Here is a 23,925-nt window from a genome sequence, read left to right on the forward strand (position 1 = left end):
TTTCTAAGAAATATAGCTAATCGACTTAGCTTTATATTCAAAGCAATCTTTCTAACGCATTCATACAAACCATATATACAGTATATCATAGCACTGGGGAAAGGTAAAAAGCAGTAAAAAATAAATTTAAAAAATTAAAATGGAAAAAAGTTAGCATCGGTGTTTTGAATTTCCATTTGTGTTCAAGGCAAAGGCAAAGGCAAACCCTACAAAGGTAACTTAACTATTAATATTTTATGTATATGGGAAACCTGGATGCAAGCTGATCATAAAGATTGCTTGTTAACATGGTATTTGTAGATTTGATTTTTTTTACTCACAGAAATAGAAATCAGACTACAGGTAGTCCTTTACTTACAACAGTTCATTTAGTGACAGTTCAGTTATATTGCTGAAAAAAGTGACTTATGATCATTTTTCATGGCCATTGCAGCATCCCCATGGTTATGTGATCAAAATTTAGACACTTTTGTCACCGACTCATTTATGACAGTTTCAGTGTCCAGGGATCACGCAATCACCTTTTGCGACCTTCCGACAAGGAGTCAATAGGGAAACCAGATTCACTTAACAACCATGTTATTAACTTACCAACTGCACTGATTCACTTAACAACTTTGGGGAGAAGTCATAAAATGGGTCAAAATTCACATAGTAAATGTTTCACTTAGCAACAGAAATTTTGGGCTCAATTGTGGTTGTTAAGTTGAGGACTATCTGTATTTTCATGTAGATTCTAACATGATACAGATTCCATAATATCTACTAATACCGTAACAAAGTTGACAATTTGTAACAATGAGCTGCAAGGGCACAGTGGTTAGAATGCAGTACTGCAGGCTACTTCTGCTGTCTGCCAGCTGCCTGCAGTTTGGCAGTTCAATTCTCACCTGCTCAAGGTTGACTCAGCCTTCCATCCTTCCATGGTCGGTAAAATGAAGCCCCAGATGATCAGGGGCAATATGCTGACTCTGTAAACTGCTTAGAGGGCCGTAAAGCCCTCTGAAGCAGTATGTAAGTCTAAGTGCTATTGCTATTTCTTAGCAGCATCCCACAAATATTACATACAAAATTATATGTCAGGTTTATTTAACCTACACTCTGTTAGCTTAGGATCACTGGAAATTCTATCTGACAAGATCGGTGCACATAGCTGCATAACATATTCAAAAATTCTCAGGCTTTTTCTCCCCTTATCTTCCTTTAGCTTCTTTGTGGTGCCTCAAGAGATATTTGGGAAATTACATCATGTCACGGACAAATGAGTCTGGCTGAAGTAAAGGAAGCAAATTTCCCTCTTGTCCAAGGGTTGGTTTTCATATGTGATATGATTGTTTTTTAACTCATCACCAAATAGACTAGAAAGGATGGAATTCTTAAGCTGTTTGAAGAAGTTATGAATGTTGTAATTTTGTACAATTAATATTAGCAGGAGGTTGCCTTTGAATTTAAAAGGCAGTTTACTTCACTGCTAAGCCCAAGAGCTGGTAGCCGGTTGTATTTGCTATTAATCACAATGGACTGAACATGAAGGCGTGCTACAGATAAGGGATATAGCCCAATATTATGAATTTCCTTTTTAACAATTTGGGTTCATGCTTCACCATCTATATTTTTCTCCGCCACTGTGAAAGGCTTAGCATATTCCCATTTGAATTTCTCATTATTTTTCAGACCAGAGTACAACTCAATTGTCTGATGAAGACTACAATGACTGACTCAATTCTTATGGCTTGTCTTCAGTGTATATACATGATAGAACATCCATCTTTCTCCAAAGTTATGAGTGTGGGGCTAAGTGGGACAGCTGGTTTCACTTAAAACACATGGGACCTCTAGTTTCACTCAAAAAAAGGAATCCCCTTATTAAAAAACGTGTTATTGTTATTTTCTCTGGTAGACACTATATATTATAAGGTTAAGTCAGAGTGAATTAAAATTCCTTATTCTTGTCTGCAAAATTTACATGCTACTATTTTTATTATATTTTTCATCACACACACACATACACTCAAGGTGGTAAAGATACACAATTATTCATGTCTATTTTCCCTACAAGAACAACCTTGTAAAGTAGGTTGGGCTGAGACTGTGAGTGGTCAAAAGTTCCCAACTCACTTTGATATCTAGAACTCTCTCTCATAGGCCAGTACCTTCATCATATATCTAACTGGCTCTTTGTTACGTGTTATGTATATTATATGTTGTGTACTATATGAAATTCATATGAACCTTCCTCCAATACTGCAATTTCCATACCAGTGGCAGTGGCAGAGAGTAGCTACTGCAGGTTATTGCATGGCACTAGAAGACCTGTGACAAATCTGAAGTATAGTTGAATTAGAATTTATTTCATGTAACAAAAATAATGCGCAAGCATAATATCTGTCACATAGATCCGAATATTGTTTATTAGTTACAAAACTCTCCAATTTTAGATGTTACTATAACTAAGCTTCATCTTGGTACAACTTTTTGAATCATTTTTTAACTTTGTAAGACAAACTAAAGCAATCCAATTATGCTCTGTAAAAAAATCTTAACTAATTTTATCATTAATACGGAAAAAGGAGCACCTTTTTCATACTTTGATGAAGATTTGTTCATTTTTAACTGAAATTTACAACCTCAATAGCTACTAAGATATACAATTATGTTGCATTTTGTCACCACCTACAGAGCTTTAAAAATGCAGAGCTGCGGATGCCAAACAGTCTTCAGGGAGTTTGTTTTTCCAGACCATTTGCTATATCGCCTCCATTTTAAAAGGATTCTCATATAGGTTTCAATTTGCTTGGAATTCTTTACTCATTGCTTTCTTCAAAGAGAAACAAATTATACACAGTCTCCTTGTAGCAAAATAGACACATGGAGCTATTCCTGGAGTTTCAAACTTGGGAAGCTTTTGCTCAAGTTGTCTGCAAGAGTCTGATCTGCTCCATGCAGCACTTCAAGAAAACTCTCCACCTGGGAAAAAAGAGAAGTATATTTTGTCATATACTGTATAGCAAGTTGAATAAAGTAAAACATGGAGATTGCTAAGCAGGATGAACTTATTCTGACAAGCACCTTGACCAGGATGTAGATCATTTCCAAACTAGTTTATGGAACATCAAATAATAATTTCTACAGAGTTACATACACAAATGCCTTCAAAGCTTTCTAGGTTTTGTACTTCCCAAATATCAATCAATATCACTTTGGTGGCAGTGGAAAAACTTCCTTCGTAACGTATTCACTGATGATCTTTTACATGTATTAAAGGTAATGGAGAAAGCATTGTGCAAAGGTTTCTTGGGTTAGAAAACAAACCAAAGAAATAAGGTTATAATATACCGTAGGTAGTCTTTATCTTTCAACCACAATTGAGGCTCAAATATCCGTTGGTAAGTGAGACAGTTTAGACCTTTCCTGCCACAGTTGTTAAATGAATCACTGCAATTGTTAAATTAGTAAGATGGTTATTAAGTGAATCTGACTTCCACATTGATTTTGCTTATCAGAAATTAAATATGAGCCAGTTGCCAAGTGTCCAAATTTTTTGTTTCCACGACTGTGGGGGTGCTGTAATGGTTGCAAGTGTGAAAAACGGTCATAAGTCACTTTTTTCAATGCCATTGTAACTTTGGATGGTCACAAAACAAATGGTTGTTAGTCAAAGACCTGCATTTATTTCACCAAATTTATAATCGCATTTCTGAAGAACTATAGGCAGTGTACAATAAAGAACAAAATTACAACACCAACATGACAATAAAAATCCTCTAATCTGAATACCTAGGATTGATGCTCTCAGTCAAAGGAATTGGTGAAATTCAAAAGGTAGAAACCTTTGAAGGCTATGTATCACTGTAGAAATTATACTATAATTTACCTCCCAAGACTACAAGAAATCCCTCTGTGATCTGGCAGCTTAATCACCAACAGTTTTTCTGGCACTAACATGTTCCCTTATTTTACCAGTAGGAACCCCAAAATATTGGCGCAAAAGTATTTTCAGGGAATTTTTTTATTGATCCTTGCCTCTGGTTCAGGAGCTCAAAATCATAGGACTCCTTTCTGTTTTTCCCTCACTGCAACAACCCTGTGAGGTAATTTGAGCAGAGCTCAACAGCTCCAAATCACTTGGTGAGCTCCCTTGGCTGAGGGTGGGTTCAAATCTGGGTATTCCCAGTGCTAGCACAATACATTAACATTTTTTAAAGCTTAGGTCCGGGATGGCGAGGTGTTGCCTTGTCAGCTAGCCAGCACATGCACGCGCGCTGGACAGCTGAGTTCAGCCTTTTTAAAACCATTTTTTGCCCTCCCCAGGGTCCTGAGGCTTTATAGGAGCCCGGGGAGGGCGAAAAGAGCCTCCCCCGCGCCTTCTGGAGTCTTCAGGAGCTTCCCTGAAGCCTCCAGAGCACAAAAAATCGTCCCTATAGGCAAACAGGAAGTTCGGGAACGGACTTCCGGTTTGCTCGGAGGGTCGGTTTAAGCCCTCCGGAGGCTTCAGTGACCTTCAGGAGGCTTCCTTGAAGCCTCTGGAGGACTAAAAACCACCCTACAAGCAAACCGGAAGTCACTTCCGGTTTGCTCGTAGCGTCCTTTTTAGTCCTCCGGAGGCTTCAGGGAAGCCTCCTGAAAGTCACTGAAGCCTCCGGAGGGCCTCCGGGGTGGGGTGGGGGAGACTGTTTTCACCCTCCCCAGGCTCCTATAAAGCCTCTGGAGCCTGGGGAGGGCGAAAAAAGCATGGAAAAATGGGGGGGAGCGCCTCTCATGCGCGCATGCACACTGGGGGGGTGTCACGCGTTGCATTATGGGTGTGGCATGCCCACGCATGACCCCCCTGTCCTCCCCCCCTTATGGCACGCGAGCCAAAAAAGGTTCGCCAGCGCTGGCATAGGTTATAGGTATAACTTGAAGCTGGGAGGGGAAGGAAGAAAGGAAAAAGCAATGCATATTTTTATTCTACCAATAAAATTTTACCAGCCATGTTTTTTAACATAAATCTCTTTAAAATATTTAGATGAAGCCACATATATCAGAGATATTTATCCTTGACAATAGCTCAAACATAGCTTATGTTTATTTCAGAAGTCTTACATACCGAAGATGAATACAATGGAAGGAGATTTTGAAATGCAGAGGAGCATTTCTGTTCATTTATATGACCTTGCTTGAGCCCCTCCAATATGTTTTCCTAAAAATACCAGCAAAGAGTTAGATGCTGTTTGAATAAAGCATTTGTAATAAAACTTATTAAGGATGGTAACTCAACTGTGAAAGACAAACATAAACAGTATGTTCCAATAAAAAATGTGAGTCATGGCAACCCAGTGATCAAAGAAAACATTTTAATATTAATAGCAATTCTGCATATGTAGAATGCTAAATGTTCAATATTGAACACTGAAGTATTTAATATTCTACTGGGTCTCATGTGCATAAATCAATCTTTGAATCAGTTTGGTTGTAAAAAAGGTGTTAAAAATGTAATCCTCCATAATTGTTAGAAGGATTCTGTAGGGTAGTTTTATACAACATCTGAAAAATAAGCACTTAAAACAAAATGATAGATCTATATTCTATCTCATTCAAGCTAAAACAATTTATTTCATTAAAAAAATACTCATCCCACAGAGGACTGACATTCTGTCTACAGTAACTATTTTCTAGTGAGATTCTTGCACAAATTATAAAATGAAAGCCAGCCAGAGTTTTCCATCATTTTTACATGGTGAGAATGTTCTACATTTCTTACGTGTATATGCTCATACACATTAAAAAATAGGTTCTATTCCTTTCCATTCTAGAAGACAATTTTATAATTCGTAAGACAAATGCTTCAAAAATTATTCAGAACTTCAAAACCTGTGACAGTGCAAGTACAGCTCCAATATAATCCACCCAGTTCTTTTTTAAAAGCATCTGTACGGCTCTTGGGGGACAAAGCTGCTTTAATAAATAGCACATATTTTTATATTTTATAGCAGGTTTATAGCTAGAAAGCGGGAAACCATGAGTTCAAGTCCTGTCTTAGCCAGGAAAGTCACCTGGTGTCAAGACCAAGAAATAAGAAGCTAGGATACACTTCAAAAGCACTAGGAGAAAACATTCCTTGCTACCTATACAAAAGAATCTCATTTACTATCAGTGAAGCCAAATTGGTGGTAGATAACTAACTGCCAATGTACTTCAAGGAGGACTGGACTTAGGTCTCTAGTCATCTCCTACTTTGGGCTGGTTACTCTCTCTCTCTCTCTCTCTCTCTTGTTGTAGTGGGGAACAGGAGGAGGAGGATTTGTTGGATATGTTTATTGCCTTGATTTATTTGTAACAATAATAAAGGCGGGATATAAATAAATAAATTGTTAAATATACAATTTCTTTAATGCATACATGGATACTTGTTACTACACCACCATAGTGAATAAAACCTGGTTTTAAACCATTCCTTAACTCTCAAGTTTATATGATTATTATTTTTTACCTCCGATAATTCCTGGAGCATATTGGAGAGTAATTCACAACAGATGTCCTTCAAGATTTTTAAATGGAAATCGTCATCAACTACTTCCAATTTCTCACACTCTTCTGTCTGGGATTTCTTTGAGCTGTCTACAGATCTCTTCTCACATTCATCCATGTTTTGTAACACTCTAATCATGCTGTCAATCAGAGCCAGATCTGAAATGCAAAAAAAAAAAAATTTAAAATTATGAATGAAAGTATGTTGGGAAAAAGTGGAATTCCTAGTAGCAAAGTAAGTTTTAAAATAGGTAGACTTTGCAGTTATTGACAGTATCAGATGAGTATAATCTAAAAAAGAGCCAGAACAGACAAAAGATAAACAAAGAGAAGCTGCTCTTTCTTCACAAATTAAAGTGACTTCCGGTTTGCTCGGAGGGTCGTTTTGACTGCTTCGGAAGCTTCAGGGAAGCCTCCTGAAGGTCCCTGAAGCCTCCGGAGGGCTTCCGGGGGTGTGGAGGAGGCTGTTTTCACCCTTCCCATGCTCCTATAAAGCCTCTAGAGCCTGGGGAGGGCGAAAAAAGCATGCAAAAATGGGGGGGGTCGCGCCTGTAGTGCACGCATGCACACTGGGGGGTCACACATTGCATTATGGGTGCGGCACCCCTGCACATGACCCCCATGCTCCCCCCACTTATAGTTCGCCATTGCTGGCCTAGAGGAACTTCCAGACCAATGAGAGTGGAGGCAGTAAAGCATTCATGAGAGTACTGTTTATTTCTTTGGCATGAAAGAAAAAGAAAACCATTAAAGAACAAAAGAGCATATTGATAAATGAACTGAAGCAATTATGATCAAAATATAAACAGAATCCAGTCTTGGATTTAGAATAAACTGATTCAAAATCAAATGGGTATAAAGGAAACGAATTATACTTACAAGATGATTTTGCTAAGCAGAAATATTACGAAATTAATACCATTGAAAAGGGAAGAAATCAAGCTATGGCAAATTAGCACTTATGAATAGCAACACTCATGGTTCACATGTGAATTGAATATATTCCTGCCAATTTTTCAATTACCTAAACTCCACTCTGACCTCTGCAATCCTTCATTTTTGCAGAATTCTCCATTTTGAAATTCTGTAATTATATTCCCCACCATTTCAACTTTTGTAATATATCAGGCGTAACACTTACTCTTTCCCATCTTGACATAGTCCTGATCTCTCTGTGAAGCAAAAATGGCTGATAGCACAGATAAAATAGAAGCCAACAGGGTCTTCTGTTCTTGAACAATAATTGGTGGGTCATCTGGCTGGCAGAGTTCATTGCAAAAGAGATTATACAGCAAGCTCCATGTTTCCTTTCCTCTATCAGAAGAGTTGACTGAAAAATGAGGGGGGAAAATTAGTCAAACTCTGCAAAAAAATTCTTTATTAAAGGACTCTCCACAAACACTTTGTCGTTGCATGCTTCAGAAAACATACCAATTGTTTGAATGCCTTCATCCACTGTAGTGAGCAGCTGTAGAATGTGCATATAAACTTCAAGCCCTTCGGAATTGTTATCTGAGCTGCGGTAAAGCATTATGAATTTTGGTTAGAATTATTCATTAAGGAAGATTTGTGTGTCTCTGTTATCTATATGATACAGTTGAAGGGTGACATATTGCTGAAAAAGGCAAATATGTATTGACATTTTTCTACCCCTTTCAGTGATATCCAGAGGTGGGCATCACATAATGTAACCACCGGTTTGCCCAGAACCAAAAATGTGAGCTTGCATGCACACAGAATCCAACTCATGGCAATTATATAGGATGGGATAGTGCCGGGAGGGGGGGGGGGGGAGCCCAGCTGCTGGTCGGAACTACCGGTTTGCCCAAACTGGTTTGAACCTGCAGCAACCCATCTCTGGTGATATCCTATGCCAGGGGTGTCCAAACTTGGGAACTTTAAGACTTGTGGACTTCAACTCCCAGAATTCCCTAGCCAGCCATGCTGGCTGGGGAATTCTGGGAGTTGAAGTCCACAAGTCTTAAAAGTTCCCAAGTTTGGACACCCCTGTCCTATGCTTGCATGCATACTGACAGTTGCTTACCAAACTTGTTTTGCAGCTTCAAGCAAACAAGGTAGAATTTTTAAATTAGGGACCTCGTCTGAAGAATCATCTGTGGGCTGTTCCACTGATGGACAAGAATCTTTTTCAATCCAGCTTATCATTAATTCTTCATCCAAATCAAATAACTTATCAACCACTTCGCCAACTTTCACCAGCAAGTCCACTGAAACAAAAATTAAAGTACAGTTAAATTAAGACCACATAAACTACAAAGCAGAATTCAGAAAGTAAAATATTTCAGTATGCTTAGTATGCTATGCTATATTACTAGCTAATAGTAATTTGGATGTTTGCTGCTTTGAGAATCTTTACATAGTATTAGTAAATCGAATATAATTTTATTTTCAACTAAATAAATACAAAATGACCAGAAAAGTAATGGTTTTTTTTTTTACTTTTTCTTAACTTTTATACTTCTTCTTTCAACTTACTCTGCAGGAGTGTTAAAATAAAGCATAGCATTAAGAATTAGAATTATTATGTGGATTTCCAAAAATCAGTTTAATGCTATTACTAAATATCAGAGCAGCACTTTGGATTTCAAAGCCAAGATGTGCTTTGAGGTATGAAAGTGCATGCACATACCATCTGTCTACAACTTTTTAATTGGAAATGTTACACATTTTCCTTTCATATCTTGTACTCTTCCCCTTTTAGCCTCATCAGAAAATCAGTGTCACTTATGGCACTTACAACTGAAGGTCATTTTACCAAAGACTTGGATTGCTAGAGATTCCAGAAAGATGTTTCTATTGTTCCTTCAGTTTGGAAACGCAAGTGCCAAGATCTAACCACATTCCTACTTTATATAAATGTAAATATAGTGTGCTATTGACAACCCAAAAATATTATAACCATAGGAAAAGAAAGCACCAAAAACTACTCCACTTATTCGCATGGTTTCGCTATATTGTGGATTCTTTGTTTCTTAACTAAGAATGCTTTAAGCAAAATTTTCCCTACAAGCAATTTAATAATATTAGGTTCCCATATTAGGAGTTTCCTTACTTTAAAAATGCTCTGATGCAATAAAATACGTTCTTCGTGTATTAGCTTACCATTTGTAGAACTAGACATGATAAAGCAGAAACAGTTATAGACAGATGGACTTTGTCTGATTCTCTCCACCCAAATATTAGCCACTTCATATTGACAGAGGCAAGTCAACAGCAACCTAAAATACAAATGGAAATGTAACAATGTGAGATTTTTTTTGAAAAGCCCAAATTTATATATCAGTCCTATGAGCATCTAAAGGTAAGCTCATTAAATCTGTTCCCAAATTAACTTGCATAGGGTTGCACTCTTCAGTTTTTATCATGATGTATGTTGATTAGACATACAATTAAAAGTAAAATCAAATAAATGATATGTGAAATCAATTTAAGTGTGAAGACCAAGTAAAGGGAAAATAAGAATGCCATACACAAGTCCTGGAAGCATCCTACTGAGTTCAGTAGCAATTCTCCAAAGTAAAATTAATAAAAAGTGAATCTGCTAGCTTTCTAATTGCTTTTTAATTTATATTGCTAATGGAGATTAAAGTAATACCTTGCCTTAATAAACTGCTCTGGGGCCCAATGGTCATGAGGAGGTAGACCATGAAGAAAAACGACAGATCATTTAAATCATTTACCAAAAAGAAGATCGACTAGATCAGCGATGGTGAACCTTTTTTGGCTCGCGTGCCATAAGTGGGGGGAGTGCAGGGGGATCGTGTACGGGCGTGCCGTACCCATAATGCAATGCACTACCCCCCAGTGCGCATGCGCACACTACAGGTGCTCCCCCCCATTTTTACATGCTTTTTTCACCCTCCCCAGGCTCCAGAGGCTTTATAGGAGCCTGGGGAGGGCGAAAACAGTCTCCCCCAGGTACCATCTGGAGGCTTCCCTGACGCTTTTGGTGACTTCTGGTTTGCTCGGAGCGTCGTTTTGAGCGCTTCAAAGGCATCAGGGAAGCTCATGAAGCCTCCGGAGGGCCTCTGCGGGGGACGGGGGAGGCTCTTTTTGCCCTCCCCAGGCTCCTATAAAGCCTCTGGAGCCTGGAGAGGGTGACAAATGGCTTCAAAAAAAGGGTGAACTTAGCTGGGCAGCGCGCACATGCGCGTGGGCAGCTGACAGGGCAGTGCCTCGCGTGCCCTGACAAATGGCTCCGCATGCAACCTGTGGCACCCGTGCCATAGGTTCGCCATCACTGGACTAGATCCTTACTTCAGCCTTTTTGCCAACTAGAATACTCAGATATCCATGACAGTTGCCAAGGACTGGGAGGATTAGAAGCAGCAAACTTCATTATCAGAATAATAATTCTAATACTATCTATTGTCCAAAAGTATAAGGATCAAAAATAGCCACTTCAGCAAGGCCTCTAGAAAAGGAAGATCAAGCCATGCTGAATAGAATGGGTTGTATGTATGTATGTATGTATGTATGTATGTATGTATGTATGTATGTATGTATGCATGTATATATACATATACATACATACATGCATATATATATAGAGAGAGTATATAGAGTATATATACATACATACACACACACACACACAGACACACACCAGTATATATTGCTCATCATCTTTATGGTCTTAAAGAACTATTCCTCCTTTTCACATCGAGTTATTCGGACTACCAGCTTAATCTTGGTTTGTGTAAAACAACCATACAGAGAGTTGACCAAATCAGAAAATTGCATTTCACTGTAACAGAAGTTACAGGTTTGCGTATAGTATACACAATCATGGTTTACCTATTTCCAGGTAAATCAGAATTCTATCATTCTAGCTTACCATTGCGTCTTATGCCAAAGGTATTTTAATCACTCAGAAACAAACAAACAAAAAGAAACTTACCTGCTTGTTTCAAGCAGAGTCGGGGAATCAGAATCACATAAATGATGAAGCACTATTTGTCTGGAAAAATCATGTATCGGTTAAGCAGCATATAACATGAGACAAACATTATTTTCTATGCCTTTACTCAGACATCGGTCAATGTTTCCTGAGCCTTCCCATCCTTAACATTTAGAGTTGTCAAAATAAAGTACAAGTGCAATGTTGGAGGTTGTTTTACTACAGGTAGTTCTCACTTAGCAACCGTTCAAAGTTGTGACATACCCCCCCTCCAAAAAAAGCTACTTAAGACTCAATTCCAGAACTCACATACACACACAACCTGAAGTCACATGACTATAGTTTGGGTGCTTGGCAGCCAGTTCACCTTTATGACCAGTTGCAGTATTTCACATAACTGCAATTTATGATACTTTTGGCCAGTTTCTAGTCTTTGGGACTGGTTTCTGGCAAAAAAAAAATATCCAAAGGAATATATGGATTCACTTAACGAGTGCCACAAAAAAAGTCATAAAATCAAGCAAGTTATGTGAATGCCTTGGTTTACAACTGTCATGACTAAAATGCTTTGCTCCATTACAGTCCTAAGTGAAAGATTACCTGTACAAACTACACAAGGCTGACTTTTTTAAGCCTAGTCCCAACATGCACATACCACCTTTTTTTATCTACAGAAGAATGCTTAAAACTGTGCTTTATAAATAGGACTTTGAAGGTTAATGCCAGCTGGTGTTTTTAGACTATAACTTTTTATTTATTGTTGCTCATGCTGAGTGAGATGCTTGTGATGCTGTAGGACAGCCCCCCCCCAGGCCGCATCCCACTTCTGGGCTGCAGCCCGTTGGGAACAGGGCCACACAGGCAGTGGGTGAGCCTGCACGCACAGCTCCACTTCTGCTTGCACCCACCACTTGCGCAAATGGAGCTGAGCCCGCTTGCACCCTCGCCCGCCACTCACACAGAACCATCCCCTCTCCTCCCATCAGGCCGCCATGCTGAAAAGGTTGGGGACCGCTGCTATTTTATACCCCTAGTTTGATTACATTGATTGGAGCAGCATACATTTTCATTCATACATACTTGACTTATTGAATGGTTCAGAGATGACATCTATGACATCAATCCAAGAACCTGGTTCTACACAAATATACTTGTAACATTTCTAATAAAATCTGTAGCAAAGCCATTCAGGAGGAAACAGTAAGATTTATTGCTTCTACCAATTAATAATTCAGCAGCAACAACATTGTCCTGTTTTGCATAATGTAAGATAAAACAGGAATACAGGTAGACCTCATTAGTAGAGTAGGGTAGGGTAGGGTTCGGCAGGGCAGGACAGGACAGGACAGAATTCTTTATTGGCCAACCGTAATCGGACACACAAGAAATTTGTCTCACAGTGCAGAAGCTCAGCGTACAGCAAGTATAGATCATAATAGCAATAACACTTAGACCAGGGATGTCAAACTGGATTTCTTTGAGGGCCAGATCAGCATTGTAGTTCTCCTCCACAGGCTGACTGGGAGGGGGGAGATGGGACAGACACCTCCTGCAGCAACGTCGGCCAAAATGGGGCATGAGGGGGGCATGCAACCTCCCTGTGCCCCATTTTTGGCCTGGATCGGCGGCCAGATGCAGCCCAGGGGCCTTGACTTTGACACTCCTGACTTAAACTTATATACTGCTTCATAGTGCTTTACAGCCCTCTGTAGGTGGTTTAGAGACTCAGCATATTGCCCCCAGCAATCTGGGTCCTCATTTTACCAACATTGAAAGGACAGAAGGCTGAGTCAATGATCATAATTTAGTGACCACAGTTGGGACTGGCAACTTGATCATAAAGTGAAACGATTGCTAATGAAATTCATGACTGAGCTTTCCTTTTATTTACAGACCTGTGAAGGTCATCAATGTGAGGACTGTTATCGTTACTTTTTCATCACTGTCATATGCACAATGGTTGCTGAACGAGGCAGTTGCTAAGCATGGACTACCTGTATAGCTATAGCATTAAACAGGTAGATCACTGATCCATAAAGCACACTTTTACCATTTAACTACTCATGTTCCACATTTCCTATTTACAAGACCAGGTTTATAGTGTCTGGCATAGATATGAAAATATCCACAGGTATGGCTCCTTTTAGTCAATCTTTTTGTCCCTGCCCTCTCTATTGATCTGTGTCTGAGATTGCTATCTTGCTCCCCATTTAAAAATCAAATAGAATATTAAGCTGCAGGAAAGCCCCACTGCTTTTCCAAAAACATTTCTTTCTCGTGATTCTCTTAACTCTGAACACACTTGTTCTTGATAATGTTTGCTAATACATATGTATAAAATCATTTTTTCTAAAAAAAAAATCTTACTTTTGGACTGGCCATACCTTACAAACATTAACATCAACTATATTTTTCTTTTATTCTACAATATATTAAGAATCTTTGTGCAGTAAATGGGGTTGTGTACTAAATAGCAACAGGAACTAAAACTGGAGTCTGAAAAGCATGAAATAAAAACTCACCCCAGGTTCTCATCTTTACTAATAGATATGCACGTGTCTTGGCAGCAGGCCATATTTCCCAGAATACCTACACATATTTCCTGCAATGAAAAATATAGTAAGTTAACATAAAGTTATGTATACATTAAGATAAACATTATCGATGAAATATATGCCTAGATATGTTCTCAATATATGCAGTATCAATTGAAGCAGGAATCTCATTCTCTATGCCAGTGGTTCTCCACCTGTGGGTCAGGACCCCTTTGGGGGGTCGAACGACCCTTTCACATATTTCACAAAACACATATTTTCGATGGTTTTAGGAACCGACACACCAATTTTATGGTTGGGGGTCACCACAACATGAGGAACTATATTAAAGGGTCGCGGCATTGGGAAGGTTGAGAACCACTGATCTATGCTGTCTTTTTTTTCCTCTCAGCGAATAGCCAAATCTTTTAATAAGGTTTAATAACATATTTATTAAGTATTACATTTCTTGTACTGATAGCCTTTGCACAATATGACATTTTGGTGTGGGTGTGGGTGTGTGTATGTATATGTATGTATGTATGTATGTATGTATGTATGTATGTATGTATGTATGTATATATATATATATATATATATATATATATATATATATATATATATATATATATATATATATATATATGCTGTCATTTTCTACAAGCAGCATTACCTTATAGGCAGAGGAGGAAGTGCTGCATATACTGCCTTGAACTCCTAAAGGAAAGGTGCAATAAATCTAAGAAATCAATCAATCTCTTGCTAAGAATGTGACATGATTCCACCTCTATCAAGATACTCCTTATTTTAACTATCCCATTGTGTAATTTTATATTATATGACAAAGAAGAAGGGGGCAAGCAAGGAACACACTGGCTCGATAATATCAAATATGATGCAAAGTTGAACATACAATTGAAAGAAGCTGCGTTGGAGAACAGTTGCCTATAAAGTCACCTAGAATCGGACACAACTAAATGGTTAAAAACAACAATAATTTTGGAAGTCATATCCAGGGCATTCAAAACCTTAGTTATGCCAAGAAATGGCCCATCAGGATATGTCAGTTAATATTTCTTAAATAGAAGCACAGAAGTACACAATCCTGTGATTTTATACCTGTATTGTTTCTCAAGATTAGTAACATTAAGATCTATGAATGTCCCAGAATTCTCATCCTGTGGCTAAGTCCCTCAGATCTTAAAGCTGCTGACATTGAAAAATACTGCTATAACCAATGATAAAATATTTAGAAAACCATAGAAGTACACTAAAAGTAATGGATTAATAACAAGCGTTACTAACAACTTAGAAATATTTAGTCAGTTGCATATAGTCCTTGACTTACAACAGCTCGTTGTAAGTGACTGTTCAAAGTTGCAATGGCATCGACTTAGGAGTGACTTAGGAGTTTTTCATATTTATAACAGTTGCAGCATCCCTATGGTCACACGATCAAAATGCAGATGCTTGGCAACCGACTTATATTTATTATGGTTGCACTTTTCCCAGGGCCATGTGATCACCTTTTGTGCCCTTCTGACATGCCAAATTCGTTTAACAGCCACGCTACTAAGTTAACAGCTGCAGTGATTCCCTTAACAACTATGGTGAGAAAGGTTGTAAAACAATACAAAACTCACAACAACTATTTTGGTCAGTAACCCAAATTTTGGGCTCAGTTGTAATTGTAAGTCAAGGACTACTTGTATTTAATGACTGTTTGTGCTTTATTCAACTGCATAATTCCTACGGTCCAAAACTCAACCACGTAAGTAATAAACATAGATTCATAATAGAACTTACAGTAAGTCGAGGACATTTGGACTTTGCAAGAAAAACCATGAATATGTCAGGGGCTTTAAACTCTTGTAAAAATAAAGCAACATCCTGAAAGGAAGAAAGTTGGATTGTTAATGTACAGTTAAACAAAGCTTGTTTGGTGAGAAGTAGCATAATTTTTAAAAGTTCATTTTGGAGTTCAAAACTTTTCTGCTAGCACCATCACAAATTATTTTTTTCTATTTAACATTTGAACTTCTATTGATGTTATCTCCTCTAAATGGTTCTTGGCAACACAGGAACTTAAAGACAGCAATGACATTACATACTTTCTCTCATTTATTCAAAAGATCAGTTGATCATAAACAAATGCTCTAAACATTAATGAATAGATAGTACAAGATAGGTTATTTCTGTTGGAACAGTAATACCAACAAAACACTTCAGTGTTTAATTTAAGATATGATCTGGAGAACACAGGGAAAATAAGGTCTATATGAGGAACTTCACATAGATTTAATAAACAATCTATGCCAAAGCTTCTTGGGCATCAATGTTACTGCTAACACACATAAATCTGGGTAGAAAATTATAAATAAGTTTTACAGGGGTCAGTTTGAGGAAATAAAAATATACATATACATATACACTTAAAAATACCATTCACTTTTAATAGTTTAGTATTATCTATAATAGTATATCAGCGAGATTTTTAAATTTATTAATATGTAGAGGTAAAACGAGTAACAAAGCACGGAAAAAGATTTGATCATGTTTCAACACTGCCTATACAAACCTGATCAGGTGTAAAAGAAAAATGAGATCCACATTTTGAGAATCCCTGTCACTTACAAGCAAAATTTTGCTTAAAATCTTGCAAAGAAAACGCTGGCCAGCTGAGTTCAGCCTTTTTAAAAGCCATTTATTGCCCTCCCCAGGCTCCAGAGGCTTTATAGGAGCCTGGGGAGGGCGAAAACAGTCCCCCCGAGGCAAACCGGAAGTTTGGGAATAGGCTTCCGGTTTGCTCGTAGGGCTGTTTTAAGCTCTCCAGAGCCTTCAGGGATCTTCAGGAGGCTTCCCTGAAGGTTCCGGAGGACGAAAAATGACCCAATGCTCATAGGGCTGTTTTTAGTCCTCTGGAGCCTTCAGGGAAGCCTCCTGAAGATTCCTGAAGGCTTTGGAGGACTAAAAACAGTCCTACAAGCAAACTGGAAGTGACTTCCGGTTTGCTCGTTGCGTCGTTTTTCATCCTCCGGAGCCTTCAGGGAAGCCTCCTGAAGATCCCTGAAGGCTCCGGAGGGCTTAAACCGGCCCTATGAGCAAACAGGAAGTCAGTTCCCAAACTTCCGGTTTGCCCATAGGACTGTTTTTTGGTGCTCCGGAGGCTTCAGGGAAGCTCCTGAAGCCTCTGGAGGGCCTCCAGGGGGGCGGGGGAGGCTGTTTTCGCCCTCCCCAGGCTCCTATAAAGCCTCTGGAGTCTGGGGAGGGCGAAAAAAGCATGAAAAAATGGGGGGGAGTGCCTGTCATGCGTGCATGCGCACTGGGGGGTTGCACATTGCATTATGGGTGCGGCGTGCCCGTGCCCCCCCCCTGCGCTCCCCCCGCTTATGGCACACGAGTCAAAAAAGGTTCGCCATCGCTGGACTAGATATTAGTAATTAAAGACAGGCCAAGACAGCAAATATTTGTATACGCTGAAGCCAATTTGAAAACATCTGCCTAATTCTAAAAAGGAATTCCATATATTTTCAGTTTTTCTCAGAAATTGACAGATATAAAATAGCTTTTGCTTGAAGATACAGCCTTGCTGCAAAAAATAATTTCAGAAATCTTTAATTTATGACAAGCAACTTATCACAATATCATTCCCATGGTTTTAATAGTTTCTAGTTATATACTCAATTCTATTCCCAAATGATTTTAATGCTCTACAGAAGGTAGTTTTAATTAATACCTTATCCATTGACATGTCCCATACTTTGCAAATATCATTCTCCATCTCTTCATCTAGTTCTATTTGTTCTTCATTGTTCAGTATTGAAGTATCCTTTAAAGAGTTAACCAAGTTGTAGAATAAATTAAAAAATGGATATAAAATTACAAATTAACTTTGAAAAACCTACCAGTAGACTCAAGTAGTTATTGTAACAATTATTGTTAGCTACATAAAGCATAACAAATATATGTATGCTGCAATTAAACTGATGTAGCAGTTATGTTAGTCATTGCAACCAGAGTCCACCCAAGTTATTAAAAGATCAGACTTCTTAATTTCAATGTGATCTTTTGTTTTAAATTTTATGTACCATATTTTTCGGAGTATAAGACGCTCCGGAGTATAAGACGCACCTAGATTTCGGGGAGGAAAACAAGGGAAAAACATCTGCCTCTGACTCCCAGCAATTTGCCTCCTTGCAACAAACAGTACAAACAATATACACTGTTTGTAGTGTTATATTTCAGACTATACTTATACAGATGCTGTTAAAATGTGCTTTCTGGAAGTATAGTTATTCTCTGCTATTTAAAAGAATAGCACTTTTTAAAACAATAGCACTGGGCCTCTTCAGATCAAGCATTTATTTTAAAAAGCTTCTTCATTTTGTTACATTGTCTAGAATAATAAAGCAGTCTTTTAAAAAATAAGTCTAATAATTTGAACATTCTATAGGCATTTATAGTTGTTGACTTACCTCCTTGCAGCAAACAGCCTGATTAGCACAAGAAAAAAAAATCTGCCTCCCAGCAATTTGCCATGTTGACCAAACAGCTAGTTTCACTTTCAATTTCTTCTGATCATCAGCTGTTAGAGGCTGCAGGGATTGCTATAGCTTATTGAAGCCTCCGGAAGCCCCCCTTTGCTGCAAAGAGGTAAATTGCTGGGAACAGAGGCCAAAGGGTGGGGGCTGGTGGGGCTACATTTGGTGTATAAGATGCACCCAAATTTTCACTCTCTTTTAGGGGGAAAGATGGGTCTTACACTCCAAAAAATACGGTATTTTACATATAAAGCTACGTATGTATCCTTGCATGTATAACTCTTAGCTATTGGCCATGAGCACTGTGGCTCGCATCATGGTTAGGATGCTAGGTTGGAGGTTAGCACGCCCATGCTCTGCTGCATTGGGCAGAGTTGAGCTCCCATTCTTCACCAGCTGGGTGTCCCTCAGGGAACAGTGATGTCACCAGCTAATCCTTTCAACCTGGAAGTGCTTCAGTGTTTCTGACAGGAGTACAGGCAAGCTATTAGACCAGGCATGTCCAAAGTGCGGCCCGGGGGCCAAATGTGGCCCTTTTTCAAATTTCAAGCAGCCCGCAGCCTCTTCTCCCCACTGGAATTATTTGTTTAGTCTTTCATAAAATACCGTATTTTTCGAAGTATAAAGATGCATCTTTTTCCCCTCAAAAAAGAGGCTAAAAATCTGGGTGCATCTTATACACTGAATACAGCATTTTTTGCCTCCCAAAACTCTGCCCCCTTCACCAAAATGGCTGTGTATAGCCTTTAGGAGGTTTTCAGAGTGCTCCTGAGGGCTGTGGAGGGCATAAATGAGCAAAAAATGGGGCATTTTTTTGCTCAACTTTGCCCCTCCCTAGCCCCCAGGAGCACTCTAGAAGCCTCTTAAAGGCTATTCATGCCCTTTAAAAAAAAGGCCCATTTTCGTGAAAAATGGGCCATTTTTGGGAGAGTGCAAAAATTTTTTTTAAAATTTGCCTCTTCAAAATCTTGGTGCATCTTATACTCCGAAAAATACAGTAGTCAATTCGCATTTAATGTTAAGGGTTCAAAGAATGTCAGGCTGAATGATCGGCCCCACACATTTTCACCTCACCAAATCTGGCCCTCCTTGCAAAAAGTTTGGACACCCCTGTATTAGACAATGATGATAATCAAATGGTATCTATCACCTTTAACATTAGCTTTCTTGATCCTGTGCCACCCAAATTAATGTAATTGAAGATTACAAATAACCACAGATATAAAGACACTTTGTTAATGTGTACTTTGCTTACATATTCTACTACTCTGTTTCTCTTTGTTCAAAGCTAGGTACAGTTTGAAATAAGAGCATTTATTGTTTTTTACTATTGGTTCAATTAATTAAATTAAAAGGAATTTCTCTGGAAAGTCCCAAACTCTACCATATCTTTGGACTGTTGACATTCACTCCTGATAAACCAAGAGTGGAAAAGTTTGAAGTTTACATATATATTTATATTAGTGCCATGATAGGAAATCACCTGACAGTTCAACATGTTTACGTCAGCACAACAGTAATTGCATACAATGGGTTATTTTTTTATCTATGGCATATGTATTTTGTTAATACAATGAATTCATTTAGAATTTGCCCAGTAGGTTTTTCTTTCTTCCAATACATCCTGAATTAATCATCAAATAAAGGAATATTTTAGCAATTATTTAACTCCCATTCAGTTTATCCCATAGAAAATTGTTCATATTTGACTGACCTTGTTCAAATTTTAACAGAAGACCCTTGGGTATCATTTTTTAAGACTCTGATTACATCTTCAGTATCTGCAAACTTGAACCATAATTTATTTCCCAATTAGCTATTAAACACCTGTTCTCAAGATACTAACTCTGATGTATAACCTGCCTTAAAGTTGCCACGCTTCTATGAAAAGAACAGCATATAAGAAGTGCACACAAAGAAGATAATCAATACAATACAAAACAATAATACCTTGATTAATTTCTTAAGCACACCAATCAGCCAGTGTTTGCTGTAAACTGTATTTCCAATAGAATCCCCACCAGCCACTACTTCTTCCTCTGAATCACTTGAGGGGGGTGAAGGATTTCTGTCCATATTTATGCAATGCTATCCTATTAATAGATTGAAAGGTTCCTAAAGAAAAAGTAGAAAACAAGAGTTCAAACATTTTATTTTGAAAAGAAAACTGTCTTAAGGATAAGGCCAAAAAGCATTAATTTTATTAGCAAGAGATGTGGAAGGCCATAGCAGTAAGATTGGTTGAAGTTATCTATGGTCCTTCCCAATTTTAACATTTCAAATTCCTATGAATGATTTCTAAATAATTTCTAATTTCCTAGGAAAAAATAGGGCTGTTAAATATTACTAATTACAGGTAGTCTTCAACGTAGAACCACAATTGAGCCCAACATTTCTATGTGAGGCATTTGTTAAGTGACTTATACCCCATTAGTACAGTGGTTAGTGCAGTATTGTATGCTACTTCTGCTGACTGCTGGCTGACTGCAGTTTGACAGTTCAAATCTCACCAGGCTCAAGGTTGACTCAGCCTTCCATTCTTTCAAGGTGGGTAAAATGAGGACCCAAATTGTTGGGGGCAATATGCTGACTCTGTAAACTGCTTAGAGAGGGTTGTAAAAGCACTGTGAAGCAGTATATAAGTCTAAATGCTATTGCTATTTGAGGACCTTTCTTGCCACAGTTCTTAAGTGAATCACCAGTTGATAAATTAGTAACAGGTTAAGTGAATCCAGCTTCCCCATTGATTTTGCTTGTCAAACGGTTGCCAAAAGGTGATCACATGACCTTGGGACACAGCAATGATCATATAAGCAGGAGTTAGTGTCAAGCATCTGAATTTTGATTATATGATCATGGGGATGCTACCAAGGTCGTTAAGTGTGGAAAATGGTCACAAGTCACTTTTTTCAGTGCCACTGTTAATTTTGGACTGTCCTTAAATGAACTATCCTACCTGTACAAACAAATATAAAATAAAACCAGAAAAGGGAAAACAAAGTCAGAGAAATTCAGTTGCAAAGCGAAAGACAATTTTTTTTATTTCTTCAACCTCAGGGGCAAATTAAATGCCCTAGAATTGCAGAAAATACAACTTCAGCAACAGAAGGGTCAGTGCTTGTAATGTTCTACCTGCCTCTGTTGTTACATCCTCAAACCCCCACAGCTTCAACCTTAAACTGTCTACTGTGGACCTTACCCCATTCCCAAGAGGTCTGTAAAGGGAGCGTGCATAAGGGCACCAGCATGCCTACCGTCCCTGTCCTACTGTCCCCATTTATTTGTACTCATTTCCTTGTTCATGGCCATGTTTATACTTATACCTGTTATCTTGTATATGTTCGACGAACTAAATAAATCAAATAAACAGAACCAAAAACAACTCAGGGCGGAGCTAAAGGACTGAATTACCAAATTAAAGGCTTGGCCTCCTAGGGTTAACAGTAACAGAGTTGGAAGGGATCTTGGAGGTCATCTAATCCAACCCCCTGCTCCGATTTTGTTCCTCCTCGCCCTCATCCTCAGAAAAGCCCCATTCACAGAAAACCATTTCCCACAAGCCACGATATACGGGGACCCGCTCCTCCCGCCGTCCACGCCAACCTCCACTGAAATCCCAGCGCTGCCACGCAGTTTCCCACGCGTGCACAATTTGGCTTCCCGCCGTTCCGGTGGCCGATTCCGATTGGCCCGTGTTTTTGTTTTGTTCCTAGATGACTCCACCTCCTTTCCAGCTTTCCCTTCTGGTTCCCGCCTTCTGTGGGCTGAACCAACACATCGGCGGCGTCGGGCCTGGGCCGCTGGAGCGGGCGGGGCGACAAACCTCGTTCTCTCCCGCAGTTGGAAAAGACCTGGGTTGAACTTCGGGCGGTTCCTGGGGTCTCCGCACTCCTGGCGGTGAAAGGGCTTCCTCTCGCAACGGCCAGAAATTGGTTAGCGTCCCCCGTCCCGGAGAAGACGCGTCCGTCCTCGCACACACGCAGCCATTCGCCTCTTCTGACGCGGAGGCGAGGGCGGCCGCCCCCAAACGTTAGCGCCCTCAGCCGGTTTTTTTCGGTGCAACGTCTTCCTCAGGGGTTGTGCGAGAGAAGCGGCGAGACGCTGGAGGACGGGTGGCAGGTCGAACGCGACTCGCACGTTCTCCACGTTCAAATGCCGCCTCTTGGTTGCTTTAGGACAAAGGTCTCCAACCTTGGCCACTTTAAGCCTGGCGAACTTCAACTCCCAGAATTCCCCAGCCAGGATTGCGGACTTCAACTCCCATTGCTGGTTGGGGAATTCTGGGAGTTGAAGTCCGCCAGGCTTAAAAGTGGCTACGGTTGGAGACCCCTGCTTTAGGAAGTGACGGCGCCCGGCCGACTTTGGCTGCCTTGCAAGGTTGCTTGGCCTCGTTGATAACTGGATTTTTTGGGGGTGGGGGGAATCACCTGGAGATTTAAAAAACAAAAATCTCCTCTCGGGAAAAAAAAAGGCAGCGGTAAGCCGTAAAGCTGCCAAGCAAAACTATTACGGTGGCAAGCACCTGGAATCTAGGTCAATTCAAGGTTTTTTACCTTTGTACTTTTTTTTACATCAAATAAAGTAGGAAAAGCCCGTTGAGTAGTGTGGCTTTTAAAAATTGTTTTCATCTCCTTAACTGTAACTCCTCTGTATCAGTCAATTCAAGGTTTTTTTTTAAACCTTTGTGCTTGTTTAGTGGTTTTTTTAAACACATCAAATAAGGTAGGAAAAGCCTGTTGAGTAATGTGGCTTTTAAAAATGCTTCTTAGTTCCTTAACTGTTAACTCCTCTGGGTCAGATGATGATCAAGAAAGATAAGAAAGGTGGACTTCCAATGGAGGAGCTGATAGCAGTGGGAGTCTATTCAACTGCCTTTCTCTCAGGATTTGATGGTGCTTTTTCTTTCTCTGCAACCCTTATCTGGATTTAGCTCATTTACAAATTTGATCCTCCCCTCCTCCCTTGGAAAACAATTGAAATGTGACTCTTGGAAAATGTTGCTGTCTTTATTGCATACCCAAGAATCACTTTATTGAGAATTCTTTTTTTAAAAAACCACTCCTGACTAAGGTAACAGCAAACTATTTCCTACATTTTCTAAGAAACCAGCATGGGTATGTCTATGTACCGTATTTTTCAGAGTATAAGACGCACCAAGGTTTTGAAGAGGCATTTTTTTTAAAAAAAGTAGGTAGGTAGACAGTAGGTAGGTACATAAAGGGATAGAGAGAAATAGAGAAATACAATAGAGAGAGAGTAGGTCGGTAGAGGGATAGAGAGAAATAAGAGGGAGAGAAATACAGTAGGTAGGTAGGGAGAGAGTACGGAGGTAGGTAGATGTTTCCAGGTGTATTTATCCATGTGCTGTAGAAAGAAATCGCTGACAATCTGCAGCACCTAAAACTTTGTTTCTGCTGGC

At 39.2% G+C, this 23,925-nt stretch overlaps 1 protein-coding gene across 7 annotated transcripts; it reads right to left on the reverse strand.

The window, feature by feature from the left end:
* Positions 1 to 2,038: 2,038 nt before the first annotated feature.
* SAAL1 (serum amyloid A like 1) lies at positions 2,039 to 22,694 on the reverse strand. Of its 7 annotated transcripts, none has more exons than XM_081934222.1 (13): positions 22,369 to 22,694; positions 20,457 to 20,621; positions 17,702 to 17,794; positions 15,772 to 15,855; positions 13,954 to 14,033; positions 11,432 to 11,491; positions 9,634 to 9,749; positions 8,555 to 8,738; positions 7,942 to 8,027; positions 7,652 to 7,840; positions 6,473 to 6,669; positions 5,090 to 5,182; positions 2,039 to 2,967 (listed from the first exon to the last, which is right to left on the reverse strand). In XM_081934222.1, the coding sequence occupies exons 2-13, from the start codon at positions 20,580 to 20,582 to the stop codon at positions 2,875 to 2,877; spliced, it is 1,401 nt and encodes a 466-aa protein (XP_081790348.1). In that variant the 5' UTR covers positions 20,583 to 20,621; positions 22,369 to 22,694; the 3' UTR covers positions 2,039 to 2,874. The 7 variants fall into 7 exon arrangements, with proteins under 7 accessions (XP_081790348.1, XP_081790347.1, XP_081790346.1 ...); XM_081934221.1 differs by having other exon boundaries at positions 22,358 to 22,694; XM_081934220.1 differs by having other exon boundaries at positions 22,230 to 22,694.
* Positions 22,695 to 23,925: the final 1,231 nt, after the last annotated feature.

The sequence above is a fragment of the Natrix helvetica genome (assembly GCF_964273705.1).
Source record: "Natrix helvetica genome assembly, chromosome: 1".
Classification (NCBI taxonomy): domain Eukaryota; kingdom Metazoa; phylum Chordata; class Lepidosauria; order Squamata; family Natricidae; genus Natrix; species Natrix helvetica.

What these genes read in the sequence shown, in the direction of transcription:
- SAAL1 (XM_081934222.1), bottom strand. Translation starts at nt 20,582, where the DNA reads ATGGACAGAAATCCTTCACCCCCCTCAAGTGATTCAGAGGAAGAAGTA. An exon ending in CCAAATGTCCTCGACTTACT is followed by an intron (nt 14,034 to 15,771) that starts GTAAGTTCTATT and finishes TTTTCATTGCAG; the next exon opens with GAAATATGTGTAGGTATTCT. An exon ending in TTCCATTGTATTCATCTTCG is followed by an intron (nt 2,968 to 5,089) that starts GTATGTAAGACT and finishes CTTTTTTCCCAG; the next exon opens with GTGGAGAGTTTTCTTGAAGT.